Source organism: Somniosus microcephalus, chromosome 3 (genome assembly GCF_052327205.1).
Source record: "Somniosus microcephalus isolate GS21.2 chromosome 3, FLI_Smic_1.0, whole genome shotgun sequence".
Lineage (NCBI taxonomy): Eukaryota > Metazoa > Chordata > Chondrichthyes > Squaliformes > Somniosidae > Somniosus > Somniosus microcephalus.
Window position 1 is genome coordinate 297,394,228 of NC_140989.1, and position 26,005 is coordinate 297,420,232.

Consider the following 26,005-nt stretch of genomic DNA (forward strand, 5'->3'; position numbering starts at 1 on the left):
AGGAAAACACACTCCAGCTCATTCTAATCCCCCATACAGGAAAACACACTCCAGCTCATTCTAATCCCCCATACAGGAAAACACGCTCCAGCTCATTCTAATCCCCCATACAGGAAAACACGCTCCGGTTCATTCTAATCCCCCAGACAGGAAAACACACTCCAGCTCATTCTAATCCCCCATACAGGAAAACACACTCCAGCTCATTCTAATCCCCTATCCAGGAAAACACACTCCAGCTCATTCTAATCCCCCATACAGGAAAACACGCTCCAGCTCATTCTAATCCCCCATACAGGAAAACACGCTCCAGCTCATTCTAATCCCCCATACAGGAAAACACGCTCCGGTTCATTCTAATCCCCCAGACAGGAAAACACACTCCAGCTCATTCTAATCCCCCATACAGGAAAACACACTCCAGCTCATTCTAATCCCCTATCCAGGAAAACACACTCCAGCTCATTCTAATCCCCCATACAGGAAATCACGCTCCAGCTCATTCTAATCCCCCATAAAGGAAAACACGCTCCAACTCATTCTAATCCCCCACACAGGAAAACACGCTCCAGCTCATTCTAAACCCCCATACAGGAAAACATGCTCCATCTCATTCTAAACCCCATACAGGAAAACACACTCCAGCTCATTCTAATCGCCTATACAGGAAAACATGCTCCATCTCATTCTAAACCCCATACAGGAAAACACGCTCCAGCTCATTCTAATCCCCTATACAGGAAAACACACTCCAGCTCATTCTAATCCCCCATACAGGACAACACGCTCCAGCTCATTCTAATCCCCCATACAGGAAAACACGCTCCAGCTCATTCTAATCCCCCATACAGGAAAACACGCTCCAGCTCATTCTAATCCCCCATACAGGAAAACACACTCCAGCTCATTCTAAATCCCCATACAGGAAAACATGCTCCAGCTCATTCTAATCCCCCATACAGGAAAACACACTCCAGCTCATTCTAATCCCCCATACAGGAAAACACGCTCCAGCTCATTCTAATCGCCTATACAGGAAAACACGCTCCGGCTCATTCTAATCCCCTATACAGGAAAACACGCTCCGGCTCATTCTCATCCCCAATACAGGAAAACACGCTCCAGCTCATTCTAGTCCCCATGCAGGAAAACACGCTCCGGCTCATTCCAATCCCATATACAGGAAAACACGCTCCAGCTCATTCTAATCCCCAATACAGGAAAACACGCTCCAGCTCATTCTAATCCCCCATACAGGAAAACACGCTCCAGCTCATTCTAATCCCCTATACAGGAAAACACGCTCCAGCTCATTCTAATCCCCAATATAGGAAAACACGCTCCGGCTCATTCTAATCCCCTATACAGGAATACACGCTCCGGCTCATTCTAATCCCCTATACAGGAAAACACGCTCGAACTCATTCTAATCCCCCATACAGGAAAACATGCCCCAGCTCATTCTAATCCCCCATACAGGAAAACACGCCCCAGCTCATTCTAATCCCCCATACAGGAAATCACGCTCCAGCTCATTCTAATCCCCCATAAAGGAAAACACGCTCCAACTCATTCTAATCCCCCACACAGGAAAACACGCTCCAGCTCATTCTAAACCCCCATACAGGAAAACATGCTCCATCTCATTCTAAACCCCATACAGGAAAACACACTCCAGCTCATTCTAATCGCCTATACAGGAAAACATGCTCCATCTCATTCTAAACCCCATACAGGAAAACACGCTCCAGCTCATTCTAATCCCCTATACAGGAAAACACACTCCAGCTCATTCTAATCCCCCATACAGGACAACACGCTCCAGCTCATTCTAATCCCCCATACAGGAAAACACGCTCCAGCTCATTCTAATCCCCCATACAGGAAAACACGCTCCAGCTCATTCTAATCCCCCATACAGGAAAACACACTCCAGCTCATTCTAAATCCCCATACAGGAAAACATGCTCCAGCTCATTCTAATCCCCCATACAGGAAAACACACTCCAGCTCATTCTAATCCCCCATACAGGAAAACACGCTCCAGCTCATTCTAATCGCCTATACAGGAAAACACGCTCCGGCTCATTCTAATCCCCTATACAGGAAAACACGCTCCGGCTCATTCTCATCCCCAATACAGGAAAACACGCTCGAACTCATTCTAATCCCCCATACAGGAAAACGCACTCCAGCTCATTCTAATCCCCCATACAGGAAAACATGCTCCATCTCATTCTAAACCCCATACAGGAAAACACACTCCAGCTCATTCTAGTCCCCCATACAGGAAAACATGCTCCAGCTCATTCTAATCCACCATACAGGAAAACACACTCCAGCTCATTCTAATCCCCTACACAGGAAAGCACGCTCCAGCTCATTCTAATCCCCCATACAGGAAAACACGCTCCAGCTCATTCTAATCCCCTGCACAGGAAAACACGCTCCGGCTCATTCTAATCCCCTATACAGGAAAAAAACGCTCCAGCTCATTCTAATCCCCCATACAGGAAAACACGCTCCGGCTCATTCTAATCCACCATACAGGAAAACACGCTCCAGCTCATTCTAATCCCCCATACAGGAAAACACGCTCCGGCTCATTCTAATCCCCCATACAGGAAAACACGCTCGGACTCATTCTCATCCTCCCATACAGGAAAACACGCTCGGGCTCATTCTCATCCCCCATACAGGAAAACATGCTCCAGCTCATTCTAATCCCCCATACAGGAAAACACGCTCCAGCTCATTCTAATCCCCCATACAGGAAAACACGCTCCAGCTCATTCTAATCCCCTATACAGGAAAACACGCTCCGGCTCATTCTAATCCCCCATACAGGAAAACACGCTCCAGCTCATTCTAATCCCCCATACAGGAAAACACGCTCCAGCTCATTCTAATGCCCCATACAGGAAAACACGCTCCAGCTCATTCTAATCCCCATACAGGAAAACACGCTCCGGCTCATTCTAATCCCATATACAGGAAAACACGCTCCAGCTCATTCTAATCCCATACAGAGGAAAACACGCTCCAGCTCATTCTAATCCCCTGTACAGGACAACACGCTCCGGCTCATTCTAATCCCCCATACAGGAAAACACACTCCAGCTCATTCTAATCCCCCATACAGGAAAACACGCTCCAGCTCATTCTAATCCCCATACAGGAAAACACGCTCCGGCTCATTCTAATCCCGCATACAGGAAAACACACTCCAGCTCATTCTAATCCCCCATACAGGAAAACACGCTGCAGCTCATTCTAATCCCCCATACAGGAAAACATGCTCCAGCTCATTCTAATCCCCCCATGCAGGAAAACACGCTCCAGCTCATTCTAATCCCCCATACAGGAAAACACGCTCCAGCTCATTCTCATCCCTTATACAGGAAAACACGCTCCAGCTCATTCTAATCCGCCACACAGGAAAACACACTCCAGCTCATTCTAATCCCCGATACAGGAAAACACGCTCCAGCTCATTCTAATCGCCTATACAGGAAAACACGCTCCGGCTCATTCTAATCCCCTATACAGGAAAACACGCTCCGGCTCAATCTAATCCCCTATACAGGAAAACACGCTCGAACTCATTCTAATCCCCCATACAGGAAAACATGCTCCAGCTCATTCTAATCCCCAATACGGGAAAAAACGCTCGGGCTCATTCTAATCCCCCACACAGGAAAACATGCCCCAGCTCATTCTAATCCCCCATACAGGAAAACACGCCCCAGCTCATTCTAATCCCCCATGCAGGAAATCACGCTCCAGCTCATTCTAATCCCCCATAAAGGAAAACACGCTCCAGCTCATTCTAATCCCCTACACAGGAAAACACGCTCCGGCTCATTCTAATCCCCTATACAGGAAAAAAACGCTCCGGCTCATTCTAATCCACCATACAGGAAAACACGCTCCGGCTCATTCTAATCCACCATACAGGAAAACACGCTCCAGCTCATTCTAATCGCCTATACAGGAAAACACGCTCCGGCTCATTCTAATCCCCGATACAGGAAAACACACTCCAGCTCATTCTAATCCCCCATACAGGAAAACACGCTCCAGCTCATTCTAATCCCCTACACAGGAAAACACGCTCCGGCTCATTCTAATCCCCTATACAGGAAAAAAACGCTCCGGCTCATTCTCATCCCCCATACAGGAAAACACGCTCCAGCTCATTCTAATCCCCCATACAGGAAAACACGCTCCAGCTCATTCTAATCCCCCATACAGGAAAACACGCTCCAGCTCATTTTAATCCCCTATACAGGAAAACACGCTCGGGTTCATTCTAATCCTCCCATACAGGAAAACACACTCCAGCTCATTCTAATCCCCCATACAGGAAAACACGCTCCAGCTCATTCTAATCCCCCATGCAGGAAAACATGCTCCAGCTCATTCTAATCCCCTATACAGGAAAACACACTCCAGCTCATTCTAATCCCCTATACAGGAAAACACGCTCCAGCTCATTCTAATCCCCGAAACAGGAAAACACACTGCAGCTCATTCTAATCCCCCATACAGGAAAACACGTTCCAGCTCATTCTAATCCCCCATACAGGAAAACACGCTCCGGCTCATTCTCATCCCATATACAGGAAAACACGCTCCAGCTCATTCTAATCCCCAATACAGGAAAACACGCTCCAGCTCATTCTAATCCCCCATACAGGAAAACACACTCCAGCTCATTCTAATCCGCCATACAGGAAAACACACTCCAGCTCATTCTAATCCGCCATGCAGGAAAACACACTCCAGCTCATTCTAATCCCCTATACAGGAAAACACGCTCCGGCTCATTCTAATCCCCTATACAGGAAAACACGCTCGAACTCATTCTAATCCCCCATACAGGAAAACACGCTCGAACTCATTCTAATCCCCCATACAGGAAAACACGCCCCAGCTCATTCTAATCCCCCATACAGGAAAACACGCTCCAGCTCATTCTAATCCCCCATAGAGGAAAACACGCTCCAGCTCATTCTAATCCCCCATACAGGAAAACATGCTCCAGCTCATTCTCATCCCCTATACAGGAAAACACGCTCCAGCTCATTCTAATCCCCTATACAGGAAAACACGCTCCAGCTCATTCCCACCATACCAAGAAAAAACATTCAATATTAACGATTTAGACTTTGGAATCAATAACACAATTTCTAAATTTGCAGACGACATCAAATTGGGTAGGGGGGATAGTCAATACTGAGGATGACTGCAATAAATTACAAGAGATTAATAAACTTGCAGAATGGGCATATAATTGGCAAATGAATTTCAACATAGATAATTGTGAGGTATTACATTTTGGTAAGAAAAATAAATGGTCACATATTACTTAGAAAATGAGAATCTAAATGGGGTCGAGGAGCAAAGGGATCTGGGAGTACAAATACACAAATCACTGAAAGTAGCAATGCAGGTCAATAAGGCCATAAAAAAAAAAAAACAAACACTAGGGTTTATTTCTAGAGGAAAAGAATTGAAAGGTGGAGAAGTTATGCTAAACTTGTCTCGAACCTTGGTTAGACCACACTTGGAGTATGGTGTACAGTTCTGGTTGCCATATTATAGAAAGGATACAGAGGCACTGGAGAGGGTGCAAAAACAATTTACATGGATGATACCAGAAATGCGAGGGTATACCTATCAGGAGAGGATGAACAGGCTGGGTCTCTTTTCTCTTGAAAAGAGAAGGGTGAGGGGTGACCTAATAAAAGTCTTTAAAACTATGAAAGGTTTTGATAGAGTAGACACAGAGAAAGTGTTTCCACTTGTAGGGAAGAGCAAAACTAGAGGCCGTCAATATAAGATAGTCACCAAGAAATCAAATAGGGAATTCCGAAGAAACTTCTTTACCCAGAGAGTGGTGAGAATGTGGAACTCGCTACCACAGGGAGTGGTTGAGGCGAATAGTATAGATGCATTTAAGGGGAAGCTAGATAAGCATATGAGGGAGAAGGGAATAGAGGGTTATGCTGATAGAGTTAGATGAGGAAAAGACGAGAGGAGGCTTGAGTGGAGCATAAATGCCGGCATGGAAGAGTTGGGCGGAATGGCTTGTTTCTGTGCTGTATATCCTAGATACTTCTGTGGATTCACTGGGATGATATCAGAAATGAGAAAATATAGTCATGGAGAGATTTACAAAAGAGTTAAGTTCACTAAAGGAATTTAGGCAAAAAGACACATCCAATATAAGTATTCAAATTAAAGAAGGGTTTGAGAGAAAATTTTGAAGATTATTTCCACTAGTCAATGATTTGGCAACTCAGGATCAGTACTAGGAACACAAGGCGGTGGGCGGGGGTGTAGAAGTAATTTTTTATGCAAAGATTATTAGGACATAGAATGATCTACCACAAGTGGCAATTGAAGCTTAGTCAATCACAAAATTAAAGAATAAATTATATCAAACATTTGAAGAAGAAGAATATTAAAAGATACAGAAAAAGTATAGGTAAATGGAGATATCTCCAGTAGGGAGCTAATTCTGGCACAGGCACGATGCATCCTGTACTCAAGTTCCTATGACACTATAAGATCAATGTCTGCATGAGTGGAGAGGAAATCATTGGAGGCAGAGTGGAGGGGAAAATATGAAAAAAAGAAAGTTTGGTCTGCATTGTACTGAAGTGGATTACAGAATGCTTAATATCTGAATTCAAAAAAGCACCAACTTACAGGCACTCCAAATCCCATGTCAAATTAACAAAATATTTCATCTACCTTAGAAGAAAGAGATCCTCTTTCCATCTTCTCAAATCCCAAAGCAAGGGTACAGTCAGCCAGTCCTTAAAAGAAGACAGAGAAAAATATTGCATCAATAATCATCACAGGTGGGAATAGGAATCAATCACTGAGTTAGTAAAATCAACTTAAAACTTTCTCGCCTAAAGCTTTGATTTTATTTAAGTTCAACAATCAATATTTTATCCTAAGCTTTCAGTGCATCATTTTAAACCGTCTGATTTTTATATTTGGATACCGTCGTCATTCATTTTGAGCAGAATCCTATCTCTAATAACATCATAAAAGTTTAAACTCCTTTCGTGAAGTCACTGAAGGATGAGGACTGTTGGCAATAGAGGAATTTTATAAAACTGCTTACATATCTGACAAGTCTAACTCTTTTAGATATAGTGGCTGATAATGCAGTCTAGCGTCTAGACACAGTGATGATAGGATCGTTGCTTCTTTGGCACTGTGTGCCAGCAGTGAAATGAGCCAACTTCATGCTGTAATGCAAAATTTCGCTCATTTAAATGTTAATACTGCACTCCAGATGCATGAAGCGATTGGCTGAGAAAGGCCTGTGGCTGGAATTCCAGGAGCAGCAGCTCTTAAAAGGCTGATGTCCTGCAAATGAAGAGAATTACAGCAACATTCCCCAATATGAAAAAGGAATAATTCCTAGTGTTAGCTTGGATTCTCCAACACTGTACTTCATGCTTACAGTTATTTTTAAATGTGGCAGATTAAGATAATTAGTGAAAAATGGTGATACATGGCTAAAGGCAGTGAGGACAATGCTTTACTTGCCTATTAGATGCATGTGGAAAAAACTGTTGTGCTTTGGACACATCATGCAGTTGACAAAAGTGTTCCATCAGAGATTGCCTCATCACTCTGACTGACTGCCAACTTTTGGGCAGACATGTCTTCTGGATCTTGGCCATCTTCTGCAATTTGTTGATGCTGTGTATGTTCTACAGCCTGCTCCATAGTAAACTCCTTTTGCAGGCCAAAGTTATGTAAAACACTTAAATGTGTAATAACCTTGGACACCCTACACCCTTGTTTACAGCCCTGAATGCATCTGATCAACAGGTTCAAAGCATAAAACATTAAAATAAGTGAGGACTGAGAGGCAATATTAAGTGTGCAGGTATCTCCCTTCACAATAACCTTTTGGTATTTCAATGGAATACATTTCCCCCTTATCTAAAAGCAGTGGCATTCATAATACAGCCCAGGGCTACTTGCAGTCCATTACCCCATTCACCTGTGGCCATTGGCAGAATTTCTGCTCCACAGGCTTTTGGGCCTCCATTCACACCTGCCTGAATCTGACATGTTGACCAACCTGGGATTCACGGATATTCTTTTCCTTATTTTTGTCCAGTGAGACAAAATTGGGATTCACAAACTCTTAAAACATAGTTTCTCTGGTTATTTAATCCTGAATATTTTGAAAGAATCTCAACTAATATTTCAATATTAGCTCCAAACATGGGAGGAAAAATAAGGGGGCGCTAACAGGGCGCAAAGCAACTAGCACCTGGGCGCAGCGGGACCACCGGGGAGCGGGGTGCCGGCAAAAGAGCCCGGCACGCAAGAGGATTACGGCCGGCACCCTGCAGGAGGAGGCCAGAGGGGACAGGTGCTGGCAGGTGGCCCCAAAAAAAAATAGCCGCCCGGCACCTGCCCTTTAATTATCGCCGTCCCGGCCGCAGAAACGCCACCTTGACCCTATCGGACATAGCATCCGGCGGTAGGTCAGGGGGCGCGAGCCAAGTTTGCGGCCTGGGCGCGAGCAGGGTGCTGCGCACGGAAATGACATCATTGCCGGAGGTGCAGTGCTGCGGGGTGCTACCGGCTACCGCCTCCGCTAACCTCCCGCTGAATTTTGTGGGAGGCGTTAGCGGCGCCGCGCTCGGGCGCTAGTTGCTTTGCACCCCGTTAGCGCCCCCTTATTTTTCCCCCCATATGTTTGGAGCTAATATTGAAATATAAGTTGAAGTTCTTTCAAAATGTTCAAGATTAAATACACCATGGCGGGGTTCCCCCAGGTCGGGAAGCCCGCACTTTAGTGCCAAAAATGGGGATAATCCTATTTTCTGCCTGTTAACTACCCGTTAACAGGCAGTTAATAGGCTTTAATCCCTTCCCGCCTCCAAGGTGACGAGACCCGGGGCCGGGCAGCTTCCCGCCTCCGGGCAAGAGGGCACGGAGGCGGGTAGGGGGCAGGTTTGCCATCTGCCCCCAAATTCTGCAACTTTCCCAGCAGTCCCGCCTCTTCGGGGCTGAGAAAATCCAACCCCGAGACCTTTTTGTAATCCACTTTTTTTGTTCGGAGACGATGCCCAATTCACACACATTAGAGGACAGGCTAAAGGCCTGCCCAAGGCCTCTGCCAATGCTGGTTACTAGGAGGGGCACAAAGTTAACTGGGGTTAAAAGAATTTCTATTGGCCAGGACACAACATGCACCTACTATAGCAGCATGGTTTAGATCAGGAACTGGGGGAAATCATGAGTGCAAATCCACAGTGGACCCATCAGTGGTTCCCACCAGTCTCTGTATGAATGGTTTCTTTTCACTCAAGTCTCCTCTGTGGGAGGTTTATTAACAATCTAACATTGTTCCACAACAGATGATTCTTCTTCTTCTTCTTCTTCTTCTTCGACAGTCCCTCGGAACTGAGGATGACTTGCTTCCACACTAAAAATGAGTTCTCGGGTGACTGATTAGTCCAATGCGGGACCTACAGTTTCTGTCACAGGTGGGGCAGATGGTGGTTGAAGGGGTGGGCGGGTGGGGTGCTTGGGTTGATGTACGCTCCTTCCGCTTGGCTTCCACTTGCTCCCGGCGAAGAGACTCGAGGTGTTCGGCGCCTTCCCAGATACTTCTCCTCCACTTTGTGCGGTCTTGGGCCAGGGATTCCCAGGTGCTGATGGGGATGTTGCACTTTTTCAAGGAGGCTTTGAGGGTGTCTTTGCAGCATTTCCTCTGCCCACCTGGGGCTCTCTTGCTGTGTCGGAGCTCCGAGTAGAGCACTTGTTTTGGGAGTCTCGTGTCGGGCATGCGGACAATGTGGCCCATCCATCGGAGCTGATCGAGCGTGGTCAAAGCTTCAATGCTGGGGATGGGGATGAGCGAGAACACTGATGTTGGTGCGCCTGTGTACTGCCAATGGATTTGCATGATCTTGTGGAGGCAGCGTTGGTGGTACCTCTCCAGTGCTTTGAGGTGCCTGTCTCTGATGCATACAGGAGGGCGGGAATCACTACTGCTCTGTAGACCATGAGCTTGGTGCTGGGTTTGAGGTCCTGGTCTTCAAACACTCTCTTTCTCAGGCGACCGAAGGCTGCACTGGCACACTGAAGGCGGTGTTGGACTTCGTCATCGTGTCTGCCCTTGTTGACAGTAGGCTCCAGAGGTATGGAAAGTGGTCCACGTTGTCCAAGGCCCTCGTCGTGGATTTTGATAATTGGGGAGCAGTACAGTGTGGCGGGGGCAGGTTGGTAGATGACTTTTGTCTTACGGATGTTTAGTGTAAGGCCCATGCTCTCGTACGCTTCGGTAAAGGTGTTGACGATGGTTTGGAGTTCGGCCTCAGAGTGCGCGCAGACGGCGTACCATAAATTCGATGACAGAGGATGGGACGACCTTGGATCTGGACTGGAGGCGACGGAGGTTGAACAGTTTCCCGTTTGTTCTGTAGATTAACTCCACTCCAGTGGGGAGCTTACTGAGGGCGAGATGGAGCATTGCAGCCAGGAAGATCGAGAAGAGCATTGGTGCGATGACATAGCCTTGCTTGACCCCGGTCCGTACGTGAATTGTGTCTGTGGTAGATCTGTTGGTCAGGATCACGGCTTGCATGTCGTCGTGAAGCAGGATGGTGACAAACTTTTGAGGGCAGCCGAATTTGAGGCGGACATTCCATAATCCCTCACGGTTGATGGTGTCGAAGGCCTTTGTGAGGTCAAAGGAGGCCATGTAGAGCGGTTGGTGCTGTTCCCTGCATTTCTCTTGTAATTGACGTGCAGTGAAGATCATGTCCATTGTGCCCTAGTGGGCGGAATCCACATTGCGACTCTGGGAGGAGCTCTTCAGCCACTGGGAGAAGGCGATTGAGGAGGATTCTTGCGATGACTTTCCCGGTGGCAGACAGCAGGGAGACTCCTTGGCCCGCAGTGGGGTAGGACCTTGGGTGCTTGGGCCGTAGATGGTCTTGACTGCGCTAAAGAATCCACGCACGTCATGGTTGTTGGCTAGCTGCTGGATCTCCTGCGCTTTCTCCACCCACCATCTGTTCTTTAGGTCGCGAGTTTTTTGTTAGACCTCGGCCTTCAGGCTTCTGTAGAGCTGCTTTCTTGCTCTCGAGTTCTGTTGCTGTTTCCAGATCAGGAATGCCTTGCGCTTGCAGCTTATTAGCTCCTGGATCTCCTGGTCATTCTCGTCGAACCAGTCTTGGTGTTTTCTGGTCGAGTGACTGAGCGTCTCTTCACAGGTGCTGATTATGGAGGCCTTGAGTGCAGACCAGGCGCTGTGGACACTCTGTGTCTCTGAATCACTGGGATTCGTCAGGTTGGTTGTGAGGCGCAGGCTGAATAGGGCTTTCTTAGCAGGGTCTTTGAGTGCTCCAGCGTTGATTTTCCTGCGGCATCACAGAATCACAGAATCTACAGTGCAGATAGAGGCCATTTCGGCCCATCGAGCCTGCACCGACACATATCCCACCCTATCCCTGTAACCCCATGTATTTAATCCCCTAACACTAAGGGTCAATTTATCATAGCCAAATCAACCTAACCTGCACATCTTTGGACTGTGGGAGGAAACCGGAGCACCCGGAGGAAACCCACGCAGACACAGGGAGAATGTGCAAACTCCACACAGACAGTCGCCCGAGGCCAGATTTGAACCCGGGTCCCTGGCGCTGTGAGGCAACAGTGCTAACCACTATGCCACCGTGCCCCTTCTGTTGCTGCCGCTGTTTTGGGGCTACATTGATGGAGATGACAGAACGGATTAGGTGGTGGTCTGTCCAGCAGTCGTCAGCTCCTGTCATGGCGCGGGTGATGTGGACGTCCTTGCGGTCCCTCGCTCGGACGATGACGTAGTCCAGCAGATGCCAGTGCTTGGAGTGAGGGTGTTGCCATGAAGCCTTGTACTTGTCTCTCTGATGGAACAAGGTGTTGGTTATGACAAGGCCATGTTCATCAGGAAGAGGGTACCGTTGGAGTTGGCTTTCCCTACTCCCCTCTCTGCCAATCACACCTCCCCAGAGGTCTGTGTCCTTTCCAACTCTGGCGTTAAAGTCGCCGAGGAGGATCAGCTTGTTGCCCGTTGGGACTCGGGACAGGGATTGTTCGAGGCTGGAGTAGAATTCCTCTTTGGTCTCGTCTGTGGCTTCCAGTGTTGGGATGTACAACCTGATGACCGTAGTGCACTGGTTCCGGGCTAGAGTGAGCCGTAGAGTCATGAGGCATTCGTTTATTCCACAAGGGGAGTCTCTGAGACGTTCAACTAGCTCATTTTTTATGGCGAAGCCTACCCCATGGAGGCGACGTTCTTCTTCAGGTTTGCCTTTCCAGAAGAAGGTGTAACCACCGCCTTGCTCCTTGAGCTGGCCTTCCCCTGCCCGCTGGGTCTTGCTTAGGGCGGCGATGTCTATGTCGAAATGTCTGAGCTCCCGGGCAACGATAGCAGTACGGCGTTCCGGTCTGTCGCTGTTGGGGTTGTCCATGAGGGTCCAACAGATTACTAGTGTATTATTTGCACATAGTTTCATCAAGTGATGCTATCAGTTGCCATTAGTCCTATGAGAGTTATTTGTATGTATAAATTTGAAGCAATGCTAATTTGTGTTAATGAGAAAACACTTTGGTAACCATAGCCAGCTTACTTTTGCCATATAAAAAGTGAGTTTTTGTTTCTTTTTTGATTGATTAGTAGCCCTGCTGCATATGCCAGGAATTGTAGCCTAATCAACAACCAGTGTTCAAAGCCTAAAAGTTATACTAACTCCCAGTTTGCATAGTAGTCTACACCAGAATATAAACATTTAGGAAACATGAAAACTCGGAGGTAAATTATGGTAATTCTAGAAAGATAACTTCTATAATATTAAAATACATATTAAATTAATAATAAAACAATTTGTAAATTCTTACAAGGCGAGTTATCACTGTTCAATCAACCGGGAATCATACCTCTGTTGCCTGAAGGGTGTGGGGGTGGTGAGGAAACCCTAATTGATGGCCCCTCACCCCACCCTTAGTTGGCTGCTAGGAGGTGGGAGCAATCAGACCGACTACCCGCTCTGATTTTCCCTCTCCATTGGGAGGTGCTGCAACTGCTGCTCTTCCCACAGATTGTCCTGGTCTTTTCTCCATAGTTCTCACTGAGAAGGGGGAGAGCAGGATATCTAATGTTATTTGAACAAGTACAAAATTATTCACTAATATGGCAATAATAACCACCAAGGAATGATTCTGTCCTGTTTAATATTTGCTCATTTACAAGAAGCTCACTTCTGAATTGCTATTCTGGCTCATGTCAATCAATCAGAAACAGGTAAATTCAGGCACTTCATTCAATTTTAAAATGCAGCTTAGCAGCTCATTATAATTATACTTGATTTGGCTTCTGGTGGGTCTTACAAACCCTATTTAACATTTATGCTGTGTTGACTTACCTCCTTGTATCAGCTGCCTGGCCATGAATAGGGCTGTCGAACCAGTGGAGCAGTTGTTGTTGACATTAATGATGGGTATTCCAGTCATTCCTAAACTGTGGTAGATTGCACGCTGACCACAAGTTGAATCACCTTCATAAGGAGGACGACAGAAAGCCATTACTCCTAGACCTGGAGTTAATCAAGCCTACCATAAACTATATTTAAAGCTAAAAAAGCATTACGCATAAAAGAGGGGTAATTAAGTCATTTCACCTAATGCCTTCTCTCCTCATAGCCACCCACTTTCTAAAAGAATCCCCACTTTCCAAATGAACCCCTTGACTAGAAACCTTACTCACATCAGGATCCTGCACAGCTATAGACTGTCTATACCCGTCTCGCCCCCCCGTCTCCCAAGCCAATGTTCTAACCAAGCAAAGACCCCGACTCTGTCAAATGCCAATAAGTAACATATTAACAGAATGTGCAAATTTTTGATAATTTACTGTAAGCATCTAGAGGTAAGATGTGCTGTACCATAAATGCTTGCAGTTGATAGCACTCTACCCGAGTCAGAAAACTGTGGATTCAAGCCACACCTGAATACAAAATCTAGGCTGACACTTCAATGTAGTACAGAGGGAGAGCTGCAGATTCAGAGGCATTGTCCTTCAGATGGGATGTTAACCCAAGGACTTGCCTTTCTGTTCCAGTGATTCGGGTGGCTCCTATAGTAGATTTCATGCCATTATTTGTAGAAAGATAGAGTTCTCATGATGCCTTGACCAACATTCTTCCCTTAGTCAACAATAACATAATACATTAACTGGTCATTCATCACACTACCGTTTATGGGACATCGAAATGTGCAAAATTACTGGACTTCAAAAGAAATTTACTGTGCGTGAAGCACTTTGGGATGTCCCAGATATAACAAGGTAAAATCCTAGGCAAAAAAGCAAAGACAGTTCTATTAATCTAAATGTTTGCTTGAGTGTTCTAGTTAGAGGTAGTTTTTGGTAAAATATTCACTGAATTAGGTGAGTTTTACCTGTAGCTAGTTTGTAGAATGCTCATTTGACACAAAATATATTATCGTAAATAAAAGAAACCTAAAACAAAACCTAAGTAGTCTGTTGGATTCAATTCTCAGTTGAACATAGAAAGAGCCACTGCATCCATCCCAACAGGAACTGATGTATAATCAATACTTCACAGATTTAGATTTGCATTTATATGGCACAACCTCAGGATGTCCCACTGACAATGAAATACTTTCAAACTGTAGTCACTGCACTAGCTACAAGTAAAACTCACCTAATTCAGTGAATATTTTACCAAAAACTAACTCTTATTAGAACACTCAAGCAAACATTTAGATTAGTAGAATCGTCTTTGCTTTTTTGCCTAGGACAGCACTTGATTTTACCTTATTATATCTGGGACATCCCAAAGTGCTCCACATACAGTATGTTGCAATGTAAAAAATGCGGCAGCCAATTTACGTGTGTAAATAGGGTTTCCACCGTACTTCTGGCAAAGCTATAGCGGCAGAGTGGGAGCAGCTCCGAGGAAATTTATGACCATTGTGATTGATTTTAACACAAGGAGAGCGAAGGGAGGAGAAAGAGCATTTTACAACCCCGTCTTCTCCGGCATTTCTCCCCAAACATCGATAAGCTACAAAAGAACTAAATGAAGTCCCTCACCATACACGTAGCCCACGCAAGCTTGCTCCACAGCAGAATATGCAATACCAGCATCAGCCAACGCCTTCTCAGCTAGAGTGGGAAAAAATAATGAATTATATTTTCTGCTCTGTATAATTTGTTTCTCAAATTCAAATAAGTTAGTCTCACCAATCTATTTAGCGGGTGTTAATCAAGAAATGGGTGACAGAGTGAATAGAAACAAATGATCTCACTAGTGGGATTCATATCAAATAGCAAGAGCAAAATATTATTTGCATACAAGAACCTACCACTGCATTTATATTACACCAGCGGCACAGTGCTGTAATATAAGGGAGGAAGTACTAGTTCCTCTGTAGACACAGAAACCCACCTCAGAAGTGTTTTTTCCCATGCCGCCAGTTGCAGACTCATGAGAGCACAACTGGCACATGCCACAAGCAGTTTGGGCTTTCCAACCACTCATACAGATGCTTTCTGCATTACTGACTTAATCAGACTTCCCCCCCAATATAATGCCTGATCCACACACCCTAGATTTTAGCAATGCAAGGTCTGAACCCCAAAATTAAATTATTTTAATTGCAACCAATTTTACTATACATTCATTTTTAAATATCTTATTGATAAAAGGTTTTGGGGGAGAAATTGAGTATCGCCCCGTTTGGGGCACCAGCCTCGCCAGGGCACTAAAAGTAACGCCCCGGAAGCATTCACAGCCGCCCGCCGGAAATTGAGTCGTAGCGCCCCAAAGGGAAGCGCCCCGCATCCCTCTTGGGGCGCTGCGACTGAATATTGTGGCGCAACGTGCCGCAGCGTGTCGCGCTGCAGTATTGCAGGCCTTCCTCCCCTTCTTAAAGGGGAGGGGCCTTGTGCAGCACGATCTGGAGCCTAGCTGGGCCCCCGTGGATTGCGAGTGCAGGCAAAAGAGCCCGGCACCGAGGAGAAGTGCCGGGCTCTTGGAACGCAGCCGGCACTCCGCCGGGGGGGGGGGGGGGGGATTCAGGAGGCCGGGGACAGGAGCGCAGGCAGGTGCTGGCAGGCGGCCAACAACAAAAATGGCCGCCCCGCACCTCTCCTTTAATTTGCGCCTCCCCGGCCGCAGGTAGGCCCCCCTGAACCGGTCGGACATAGCATCCGGCGGTAAATCAGGGGGCGCTGCCAAATATCACGGCCGGGGCGTCAGCTGGGCGCTGTGCGCACCGATGATGTCATCAGTGGCGGTGCAGCGCTAACGGCTAGCGCCACCACTAGTGTCCCGCGGAATTTAGTGGGAGGCGTGGGCAGTGCCGCGCCCGGGCACCAGTTGGCTTGCGACCCACTTAGCGCCCTCTTAAGGCGCTAACGGGTGGCGCAGCCAACTGAATTTCTCCCCCTTTATGTCTGTACAAATGGATCAATGTAGAGTTCCACCTGGTTTTATGATTGGTCCATGCTACATGCTAACCACCCAATATTATCGAGCCAGATCCCAGAACCATAGGAAAGCAAGCAGCCATGAAGCTCAAATCCCTGAACTTGCCTTAGGGACCAATTCTGAATGACTAGCTTGGTGGCCATCTCTCATTTCCCAAATTTTTAAACTTCATGTAAACTCAGGTGAAATTCCCTGCTTTTAAAACATCGGTATCTCGTGGATCACTACGTTTGTTTTACTTGTGCAAGATTTCTGGTTTCAAATGAGTAAAATTATAACACTTGGTCAGAAATTAAAATATCTAAATTATTCTGATACCTGCTTCTTTAGCCATGTCAGGATAGTCAAGGTCTTCCATAGCCCCAGGCTTTTCAAACTAGTGGAAAAAATAATAATGGATTACACTTTCTTTCACTAAATTTTAACCGCATCTTACTTGAAGACTGTTCTCAGCAATGAGCCAACACACTAATTTTAAATGCATCAACCTGGTCATACGCCAAGTGAAAGCTAGGCATTTCTCCAGGATAGGAAAACATTAAAAGCTGCAGGATGAATATAGTTCCAATAAAACTATAGACCTATAGTTCTAATAGAGCCCTTTCATTTGATTGATGTATGCTGGGATCACCTTTGCTTCTTTACAGCATTCACTTGTTCTGGAACTGGACAATAAGTGGAGAAGGAATGATGCTGAATCCCGACAAAATTTTACAGCTGGGCAAGTTGTGAAGAGAGGCCCAGTGATACATGGTACAGCAGATCTCGTGAGGTCCGCATGCTGTATTATAATCAGTACTACTGTCCTATATTGACAGGAGGATATTGGTGGTAAGGGATGGGTGGGGGATCAGGAAGTCATCTTCTTTAAGTCCATAGTGAACAAACTATCCATACATTCATAGCCAAGGGGCAGAAAATCCAGTAGTATTCAACTGAGTGATTCACCAAGGAGCCCTAGAGAAACTGAGGTCAATGGGTAAACCCCCAAGTGACTGGAATTATGCTTGAAATACAGGAAGATGGTTATGGTTGTGAAAGGCCAATCGTCACAGCTCTAGGACATTCTCAGGCAGTGTCCTTAGTTCAGCCGTCTAAAGCTATTTCATCAATGACCTCTCCATCAGGTGGTCAGGAGTGAGACTGTTCGTTGACAATTCTACAGAGTTCAGCTCCATTCATAACCCTTTTGATAATGAAGCAGCTTATGCCAACCTACAATAGGACCTGGACAACATCCAGGCTTGGACTGAGAAGTAGCAGTTAACATTCACACCGCACAAGTGCCAGGTAATGACCATCTCCAACAAGAAAATGTCCAATCACCTGCCCTTGATCTAACAGTACCACCATCGCCAAGTCCACCAGCATCAGCATCTTGAGGATCACCTTTGACCAGAAGCTTAATTAGACCAGCCGCATCAACACTGTAGCTATAAAAGCAGGGTAGACACTGGGTACACTGTGACAAGTGGCTCACCTCTTGACCTCTCAAAGCCTCTCCACCATCTACAAGGCACAATTCAGGAGTGTGATGGAATACTCATCACTTGTCTGTGTGCAGCTGCAACAGTCAAGAAACTCGACACCATACAGGTCGGAGCTGTCCACTTGATCGATGCTTCGACCACTGGACTCAATATCCACTCCCCCACCACCATTGCACAGTGGTTACAATGGCCCTGAATTGGCGGTCGGCGGCGAAGCTCAGGAGTACGCCGCCGACATCGCAAGGAAATCCGCACTTACCTCGTGCGATCCCCCCTGCAGGAACTTGCTTTCAAACGCTGCAGAGTTGTGTGCAGTGTAGTGCCCCACGGAGCCCAGGAGCACAGCGCTGTGTGTATGCGAATATGGGAGCACGTGGGGCGGTGCTCCTTTCACTTCCTGACTCTTAGCCAATTGCCAATCCAATACTCCCTAAGTGAAATTCTGGGTAAACGGGTAATGCGACCAATGTAGTGCTCATTGAGCAAACTTTTTATGTTGGAAATATCACTATCACACAATGTAAGACCTATTTATTAGATTGATGGGATAATTTTATTTTTGAATTGGTTAACATAGAAACCCTAGGCGACTGTAGCCAGTGTTTAAGGTGCGCTGAACAGATCTGAAAAGGGTTTCCTGCGATACAAAATCTAGTAGAGTTTTTTTTTTAAAGTGTATGTTATTCAAATCGAATACCTTCTAAAAGTAACTGTTTTGGAATTATATATTTTTCTAATAAATGAGAATGCCCGTTGTTTGATGTGGGACATAGAAGTGAAAGTCTACATAGGGCCACTTGTAAAAGGGTTTATATCAGGGGTGCTGCAAATATTCAGAGTCAACAAACTGTATTTTCTACACAAAAGAGGTGTTGAGACATTTAGGTGTAGAATAGGTAGGTCCATGGTTTAAAATAAAAAGCTACACCTATCCAATGGCAGCAAATAATTCTAAGAAGTCACACGACACCAGGTTATAGTCCAACAGCTTTATTTGAAATCACAAGCTTTCGGAGCGCTGCTCCTTCTTCAGGTGAAGTGGAGAAATGCATAAAGACACAGCATATATGGTCAGAGAATCATGTCAGATGTTTACAGGTAACCTTTCCAACTGCCATTTATCGCACCTCGGCAGAGAGATAATCACAGCAGTCAAAGGTGTGAATGGTGTCCAAACAGGTCAGTCAGGGAAACATTACATCAAAGAACAATGAGGTGGGGTCACAAGGGGTCAAATATTGCAGATGCTGGGGTCTGTATGAAAAACAAAAAAAGACAAAAACTCATGAGGACGGCCTCAACCGAGATCTTGGGTTCATGTCACGCTACATGTAACCCCACCTGATGCAGGGTCATCCAGACTCGAGTCGACATTGGCTTGTTCTCTCTACACAGATGCGGCCGGACCTGCTGTGATTTCCAGCCAAAAAAAATGTTTTTTGTCTGTTTTTTTGTTTTTCATACAGACCCCAGCATCTGCAATATTTGACCCCTTGTGACCCCACCTCATTGTTCTTTGATGTAATGTTTCCCTGACTGACCTGTTTGGACACCATTCACACCTTTGACTGCTGTGATTATCTCTCTGCCGAGGTGCGATAAATGGCAGTTGGAAAGGTTACCTGTAAACATCTGACATGATTCTCTGACTATATAAGCTGTGTCTTTATGCATTTCTCCACTTCACCTGACGAAGGAGCAGTGCTCCGAAAGCTTGTGATTTCAAATAAAGCTGTTGGACTATAACCTGGTGTCGTGTGACTTCTTACATTTGTCCACCCCAGTCCAACTCCGGCAAATAATTCAACATACATATTTACCTAATGTACAGCACCAGATAACAATTTGGATATAGGGGGATGTGAAATGATGCTAGTTGTCTATTACTTTTATCCCCACATTCTCATTTCGTCCCCTTGTACCAGTTCTCTTTATTTTTCTTTTTATGGAAGTTTTTTTTTTTTAAAGTCACTGCCTTGGTCATCCAATATGTGCATGAAAACACCGCAATTCGTTCACATTAACTAAATCAACCATCAACATTAAACTGTTAGGGTTAACCAAATGGAAAACGATTGTAAAGAAAATGGACAGTTAATGAAACCAGAATACCGGCCCCCTTACACTGTACAACAGACTTCCTGCACCTGTTTACACCAGACTTAAATATTTTCAGCGTAATTACCTCGCAGTAGGAGGGCAATTAGCCCAACTTTTCGCCAGCACGGTCATTTTATGAGGCAGTGAAGCCTATGTGCAGTCGGAACTTGACAGATCAGCATCGGACCTAGGAGTGAGCAGCGAGGTCAGGAGGAGGAGCTATAACCGGCATAAAAGCCAGCGGCAGCGACCAGAGGCCCGAGACCAGCATCGGACCTAGGAGTGAGCAGCGAGGTCAGGAGGAGGAGCTATAACCGGCATAAAAACCAGCGGCAGCGACCAGAGGCCCGAGACCAGCATCGGACCTAGGAGTGAGCAGCGAGGTCAGGAGGAGGAGCTATAACCGGCATAAAAGCCAGCGGCAGCGACCAGAGGCGTACCAAATCAACAGCAGAGGAGAGAGGTAAAAAATAATCCAAGAGTGACGTCACCAGGAAGCAGGTAGGTGATTGTTTGGATTGGTTGGTGAGTATTTCTTCTTTTTATTACAAGCTTAAATTCGGCGGTTTTTTTCTAGGGTCTGTGCTGTAAGGGAGACAGTTGGTTAACCATTAAACTGGTGTAATTTAGAGGGATTGATTTAATCTAATTAAATTTAAAAAAAATTATAATTAATTACATAGAATGGAGCAGATGATGTGTTACTGTTGCGAGATGTGGGAGCCGGTAGACCCCATTGAGGCTAACGGTGATTACATCTGTGACAAGTGTCTGCTGCTACAGGATCTCCAGCTCCGTGTTGATGAGCTGGAGTCTGAGCTTCAGATACTGCGACACATCAGGGAGGGGGAGAAGTACCTGGACTCTGTGTTTCAGGAGGTGGTCACACCTATGAAGTTAATTAATTCAGATGTAGCCCATGGTCAGGGACTGGACGGTGTGACCACGAGTGAGGCAGGTACGGGGATCCAGAAGGTAGTGTTGGAGGAGCCGCAGCCGTTGCTCTTGTCCAACAGGTTCGAGCTTCTTACTCCCTGTGGAGACGGAAGCAGGGGCTGCAGGGAGGATGAGCAACCTCGCCACAGCACCGTGGAGAGGGGGGCCATTCAAGAGGGGGGAGTAAATAGAAATGTTGTAGTGGTAGGGGATAGTATTATTAGGGGGATAGATAGAGTTCTCTGCAGCCAAGAGCGAGAGTCCCGTAGGCTGTGTTGCCTACCCGGTGCCAGGGTTAAGGACATCTCCTCTGGGCTGGACAGAAACTTGGAGTGGGAGGGGGAGGATCCAGTTGTCGTGGTCCATGTTGGTACCAACGACATAGATAGGACAAGGAAGGAGGTTCTGCTGAGGGAGTTTGAGCAGCTATGGGCCAAATTAAAAAGCAGAACCACAAGGGTAATAATCTCTGGATTATTACCTGAGCCACGAGCGAATTTGGCTAGGACAAATAAAATAAGAGAGTTAAATGCGTGGCTCAAAGACTGGTGTGGGAGAAATGGGTTTTGCTTCCTGGGACACTGGCACCAGTACTGGGACAGGAGGGAGCTGTTCCGTTGGGACGGGCTTCACTTGGCCAGTGCTGGGACTAGAGTCCTGGCGGATCATATAACTAGGGCTGTAGAGAGGGCTTTAAACTAACTAGTGGGGGGGAGGTTCCCAGAGAGCAAATAATACAAATGACAACAGAGAAGGTCATAGACTTAGGTAGCAGTGGGGAAATTAAAAACCAGAGCGTGTCAGGAAGGGGTAGAAGGTGTGGAGTAAAAGGTAAAGTAATAAAAAGGGCAATAGCAGGAACTAAGTGTCACAAAACATATTTGAAAGTTCTCTATCTGAATGCACGTAGCATTCGTAACAAAATAGACGAGTTAAAGGCACAAATAGCTACATATGGGTATGATCTTGTGGCCATTACAGAAACATGGCTGCAGGGTGACAATGCCTGGGAATTAAACATACCAGGTTATTTAACAATCAGGAAGGACAGGCAGGAAGGAAGGGGAGGTGGGGTGGCTATGTTAATAAAGGAAGGAATCACTGTAATACAGAGAAATGATATTGGGTCAAAGGATCAGGATAATGAAACAGTTTGGGTGGAGATAAGGAATAATAAGGGGAAAAAAACACTAGTGGGTGTAGTATATAGGCCTCCGAACAGTCGCAACTCGGTTGGACGGAGTATCAATCAGGAAATAGTTGAGGCTTGTAATAAGGGAACATCTATAATTATGGGGGATTTTAACTATCATATAAATTGGACGAATCAAATTGGGCAGGGCTGCCTTGAGGATGAGTTCATTGAGTGTATTAGGGATGGGTTTCTTGAGCAGTATGTAACTGAACCAACCAGGGGGCAAGCAACCTTAGATCTGGTCCTGTGTAACGAGACAGGATTAATTAAAAATGTCCTAGTAAAGGATCCCCTTGGAATGAGTGACCATAACATGGTTGAATTCCATATTCAGTTAGAGGGTGAGGAGGCTGTATCTCAAACAAGCGTGCTAAGCTTGAGTAAAGGAGACTATGAAGGTATGAGAGCGGAATTGAGTAAAGTGGATTGGGAAAATAGGTTAAAGGATAAGACGATACATGATCAGTGGTGTACATTTAAGGAGTTATTTTACAAATTCCAAAAAAAGTATATTCCACTGAGAAAAAAAGGGTGTAAAAGAAAAGACAGCCATCCGTGGCTAAGTAAAGAAATTAAGGATAGTATTCGACTAAAAACAAGGGCATAGAAGGTAGCCAAATCTAGTGGGAGGATAGAGGATTGGGAAAACTTTAAAAGACAGCAAAAAATAACAAAAAGATTGATTAAGAAAGGGAAGATACATTATGAAAGTAAATTAGCAAAAAATATAAAGACAGATAGTAAGAGTTTTTATAGTTATATAAAAAGAAAAAGGGTGGCTAAAGTAAATGTTGGTCCCTTAGAGGATGAGACCGGGAAATTAATGGTGGGAAATATGGAGATGGCAAAAACACTGAATGAATATTTTACATCAGTCTTTACAGTAGAGGACACCAAGAATATCCCAACACTTGACAAGCAGGGGGCTATAGGGGGGGAGGAGCTAAATACGATTAAAATCACTGAGGAAGTAGTACTTGGTAAAATAATGGGACTCAAGGCGGATAAATCACCTGGACCTGATGGCTTACATCCCAGGGTTTTGAGGGAAGTGGCGGTAGGGATTGTGGATGCATTGGTAATAATCTTCCAAAACTCCCTGGACTCAGCAAAGGTCCCGGCAGACTGGAAAACTGCTAATGTAACACCCTTATTTAAAAAGGGCAGTAGACAGAAGGCTGGAAACTATAGACCGGTTAGCCTAACATCTGTGGTAGGTAAAATTTTGGAGTCCATTATTAAGGAGACAGTAACAGGACATTTGGATAATCATAATTTAATAGGACAAAGTCAGCATGGTTTTATGAAGGGGAAGTCATGTTTGACAAATTTGCTGGAGTTCTTTGAGGAAGTAACATATAGGGTGGATAAAGGTGAACCAGTGGACGTAGTGTATTTAGACTTCCAAAAGGCATTTGACAAGGTGCCACACAAAAGATTATTGCTTAAGATAAAAAATCACGGGATTGGGGGTAATATTCTGGCATGGATAGAGGATTGGCTATCTAACAGAAGGCAGAGAGTTGGGATAAATGGTTCATATTCAGACTGGCAATCAGTAACCAGTGGTGTTCCGCAGGGGTCAGTGCTGGGTCCCCAACTCTTTACAATCTATATTAACGATTTGGAGGAGGGGACCGAGTGTAACACGTCAAAGTTTGCAGATGATACTAAGATGGGAGGGAAAGTAGTGAGTGAGGAGGACATAAAAAACCTGCAAGGGGACATAGACAGGCTAAGTAAGTGGGCAGAGATTTGGCAGATGGAATACAATACTGGAAAGTGTGAGGTTATGCACTTTGGCAGGAAAAATCGTAGAGCAAGTTATTATCTTAATGGCAAGAAACTGGAAAGTACTGAAGTACAAAGGGATCTGGGGGTCCTGGTGCACGAAACTCAAAAGGTTAGTATGCAGGTGCAGCAAGTGATTAAGAAGGCCAATGGAATGTTGGCTTTCATTGCTAGGGGGATAGAATATAAAAATAGGGAGGTATTGCTTCAGTTGTACAAGGTATTGGTGAGACCGCACCTGGAATACTGCATACAGTTTTGGTGTCCATACTTAAGAAAGGACATACTTGCTCTCGAGTCAGTACAAAGAAGGTTCACTCGATTAATCCCGGGGATGAGGGGATGGACATATGAGGAGAGGTTGAGTAGATTGGGACTCTACTCATTGGAGTTCAGAAGAATGAGAGGCGATCTCATTGAAACATATAAGATTATGAAGGGGTTGGATCGGGTGGATGCAGGGAGGATGTTCCAGATGATGGGTGAAACTAGAACTAGGGGGCATAGTCTTAGAATAAGGGGCTGCTCTTTCAAAACTGAGATGAGGAGGAACTACTTCACTCAGAGGGTGGTAGGTCCATGGAATATGCTGCCCCAAAAAGCTGTCGAAGCTACATCATTACATAAATTTAAAACAGAAATAGACAGTTTCCTAGTAGAAAAGGGAATTAAGGGTTACGGGGAGCGGGCAGGAATTTGAACATGAGTCTAGGTTCGGATAGGTCATGGCCCTGTGGGTAGCGGAGCGGGCCCAGGGGCCGTGTAGCCTGATCCTGCTCCTGTTTTCGTGTGTCTAATGCTGTTAGATTCAGGAGATAGTCCTGTCATAGTGGATTGGCGGTTAGGATCAGATCAGCCATGATCTTATTGAATGGCGGAGCAGGCTCGAGGGGCCGATTGGCCTACTCCTGCTCCTATTTCTTATGTTCTTATGTTCTTATGTAAGTTCGGGATTTAGCAAAGGCGGTATGACACCGTACCACTGAGTACGCCGTCGTAATGACCACAAATTCAGGGCCATGTACTAGCGACAGGATGCACCGCAGGAACGCATAAAGATTACTTTGCCAGCACCTCCCAGTCTACCACCAAGAAGGACAAGACCAGCAACATCACAACCTCCAAATCACACACCCCATCCTGATTTGGGAACTCCTTTTCTCCCAATAATTCCCACTTACAGGCTGCAGTAACCAGACCACTCCCATGAACAACGAGCAGCACTGAGAGGAGAGGGGACTGAGTTTTGTCATCAAACACTGGCTGGACCATACAAAGCTGACAGTTGACAGACAGGCCAATTTGTACAGCACCAAATGACACTGGTGTTGCGATCAGCTGACAAGCACAAACCTGGGATCAAATCTGAACCATTCGTGGTCTGTGGGGCACTGAGTTTACTCGGTCACCAGGGGAGCACCCCTGGCTGGTCCTGCGACACAGTAAACAGTATAACCCACATTTAAAGAGTCACACGGGAGGCTTCAGCCTGGGAGACAACCCACGGATGTCAGTCACTTTACAGCAAACCAATACCACCCCAAACCACTCGTGCGCAAAATAATCTCCTCCGTTTTGTCTACAGTAAAATGCCACAAATACCTTGGTCATTCCCACTCCCACCACAAACACCTTGTTCTTGACGGCTGCCATGTTTCCTACCAGAACGACCTTTACCCGGAACAAGGTTCGCTTTATGTAGCACTGCCCCTTAAAGCTGCACAACACAACACACACAACACCTTGCGACAAGGCAGCCTCATACACTGTTTTCAATGCACATTTCATAAATACATGATACAGTTTGATTGCCCGCCGTTTTAAATAAGATTTATCCCCGTTTTAAATTTCGGTTGTGCAACAGGAATTGCGAACTTCAGATCCTCTGCATATTGGCGGCTTGAATTGCGTAAAATGGGACTTAATGCATTTTTATTTGT

General features: G+C 45.7%; 1 protein-coding gene across 1 annotated transcript in view; it reads right to left on the reverse strand.

The window, feature by feature from the left end:
- scp2a (sterol carrier protein 2a) overlaps positions 1-25,772 on the reverse strand; it is a 206,450-nt gene extending 180,678 nt beyond the window's left edge. Inside the window, exons 1-5 of the mRNA XM_085982811.1 lie at positions 25,668-25,772; positions 16,872-16,929; positions 15,155-15,226; positions 13,464-13,595; positions 6,763-6,827 (exon numbers count right to left, since the gene is read on the reverse strand). Of these exons, the coding sequence (XP_085838937.1) occupies positions 6,763-6,827; positions 13,464-13,595; positions 15,155-15,226; positions 16,872-16,929; positions 25,668-25,718 (378 nt within the window). The 5' untranslated portion in view covers positions 25,719-25,772. The remainder of the gene's footprint in view (positions 1-6,762; positions 6,828-13,463; positions 13,596-15,154; positions 15,227-16,871; positions 16,930-25,667) is intronic.
- Between the last annotated feature and the right edge of the window lie 233 nt (positions 25,773-26,005).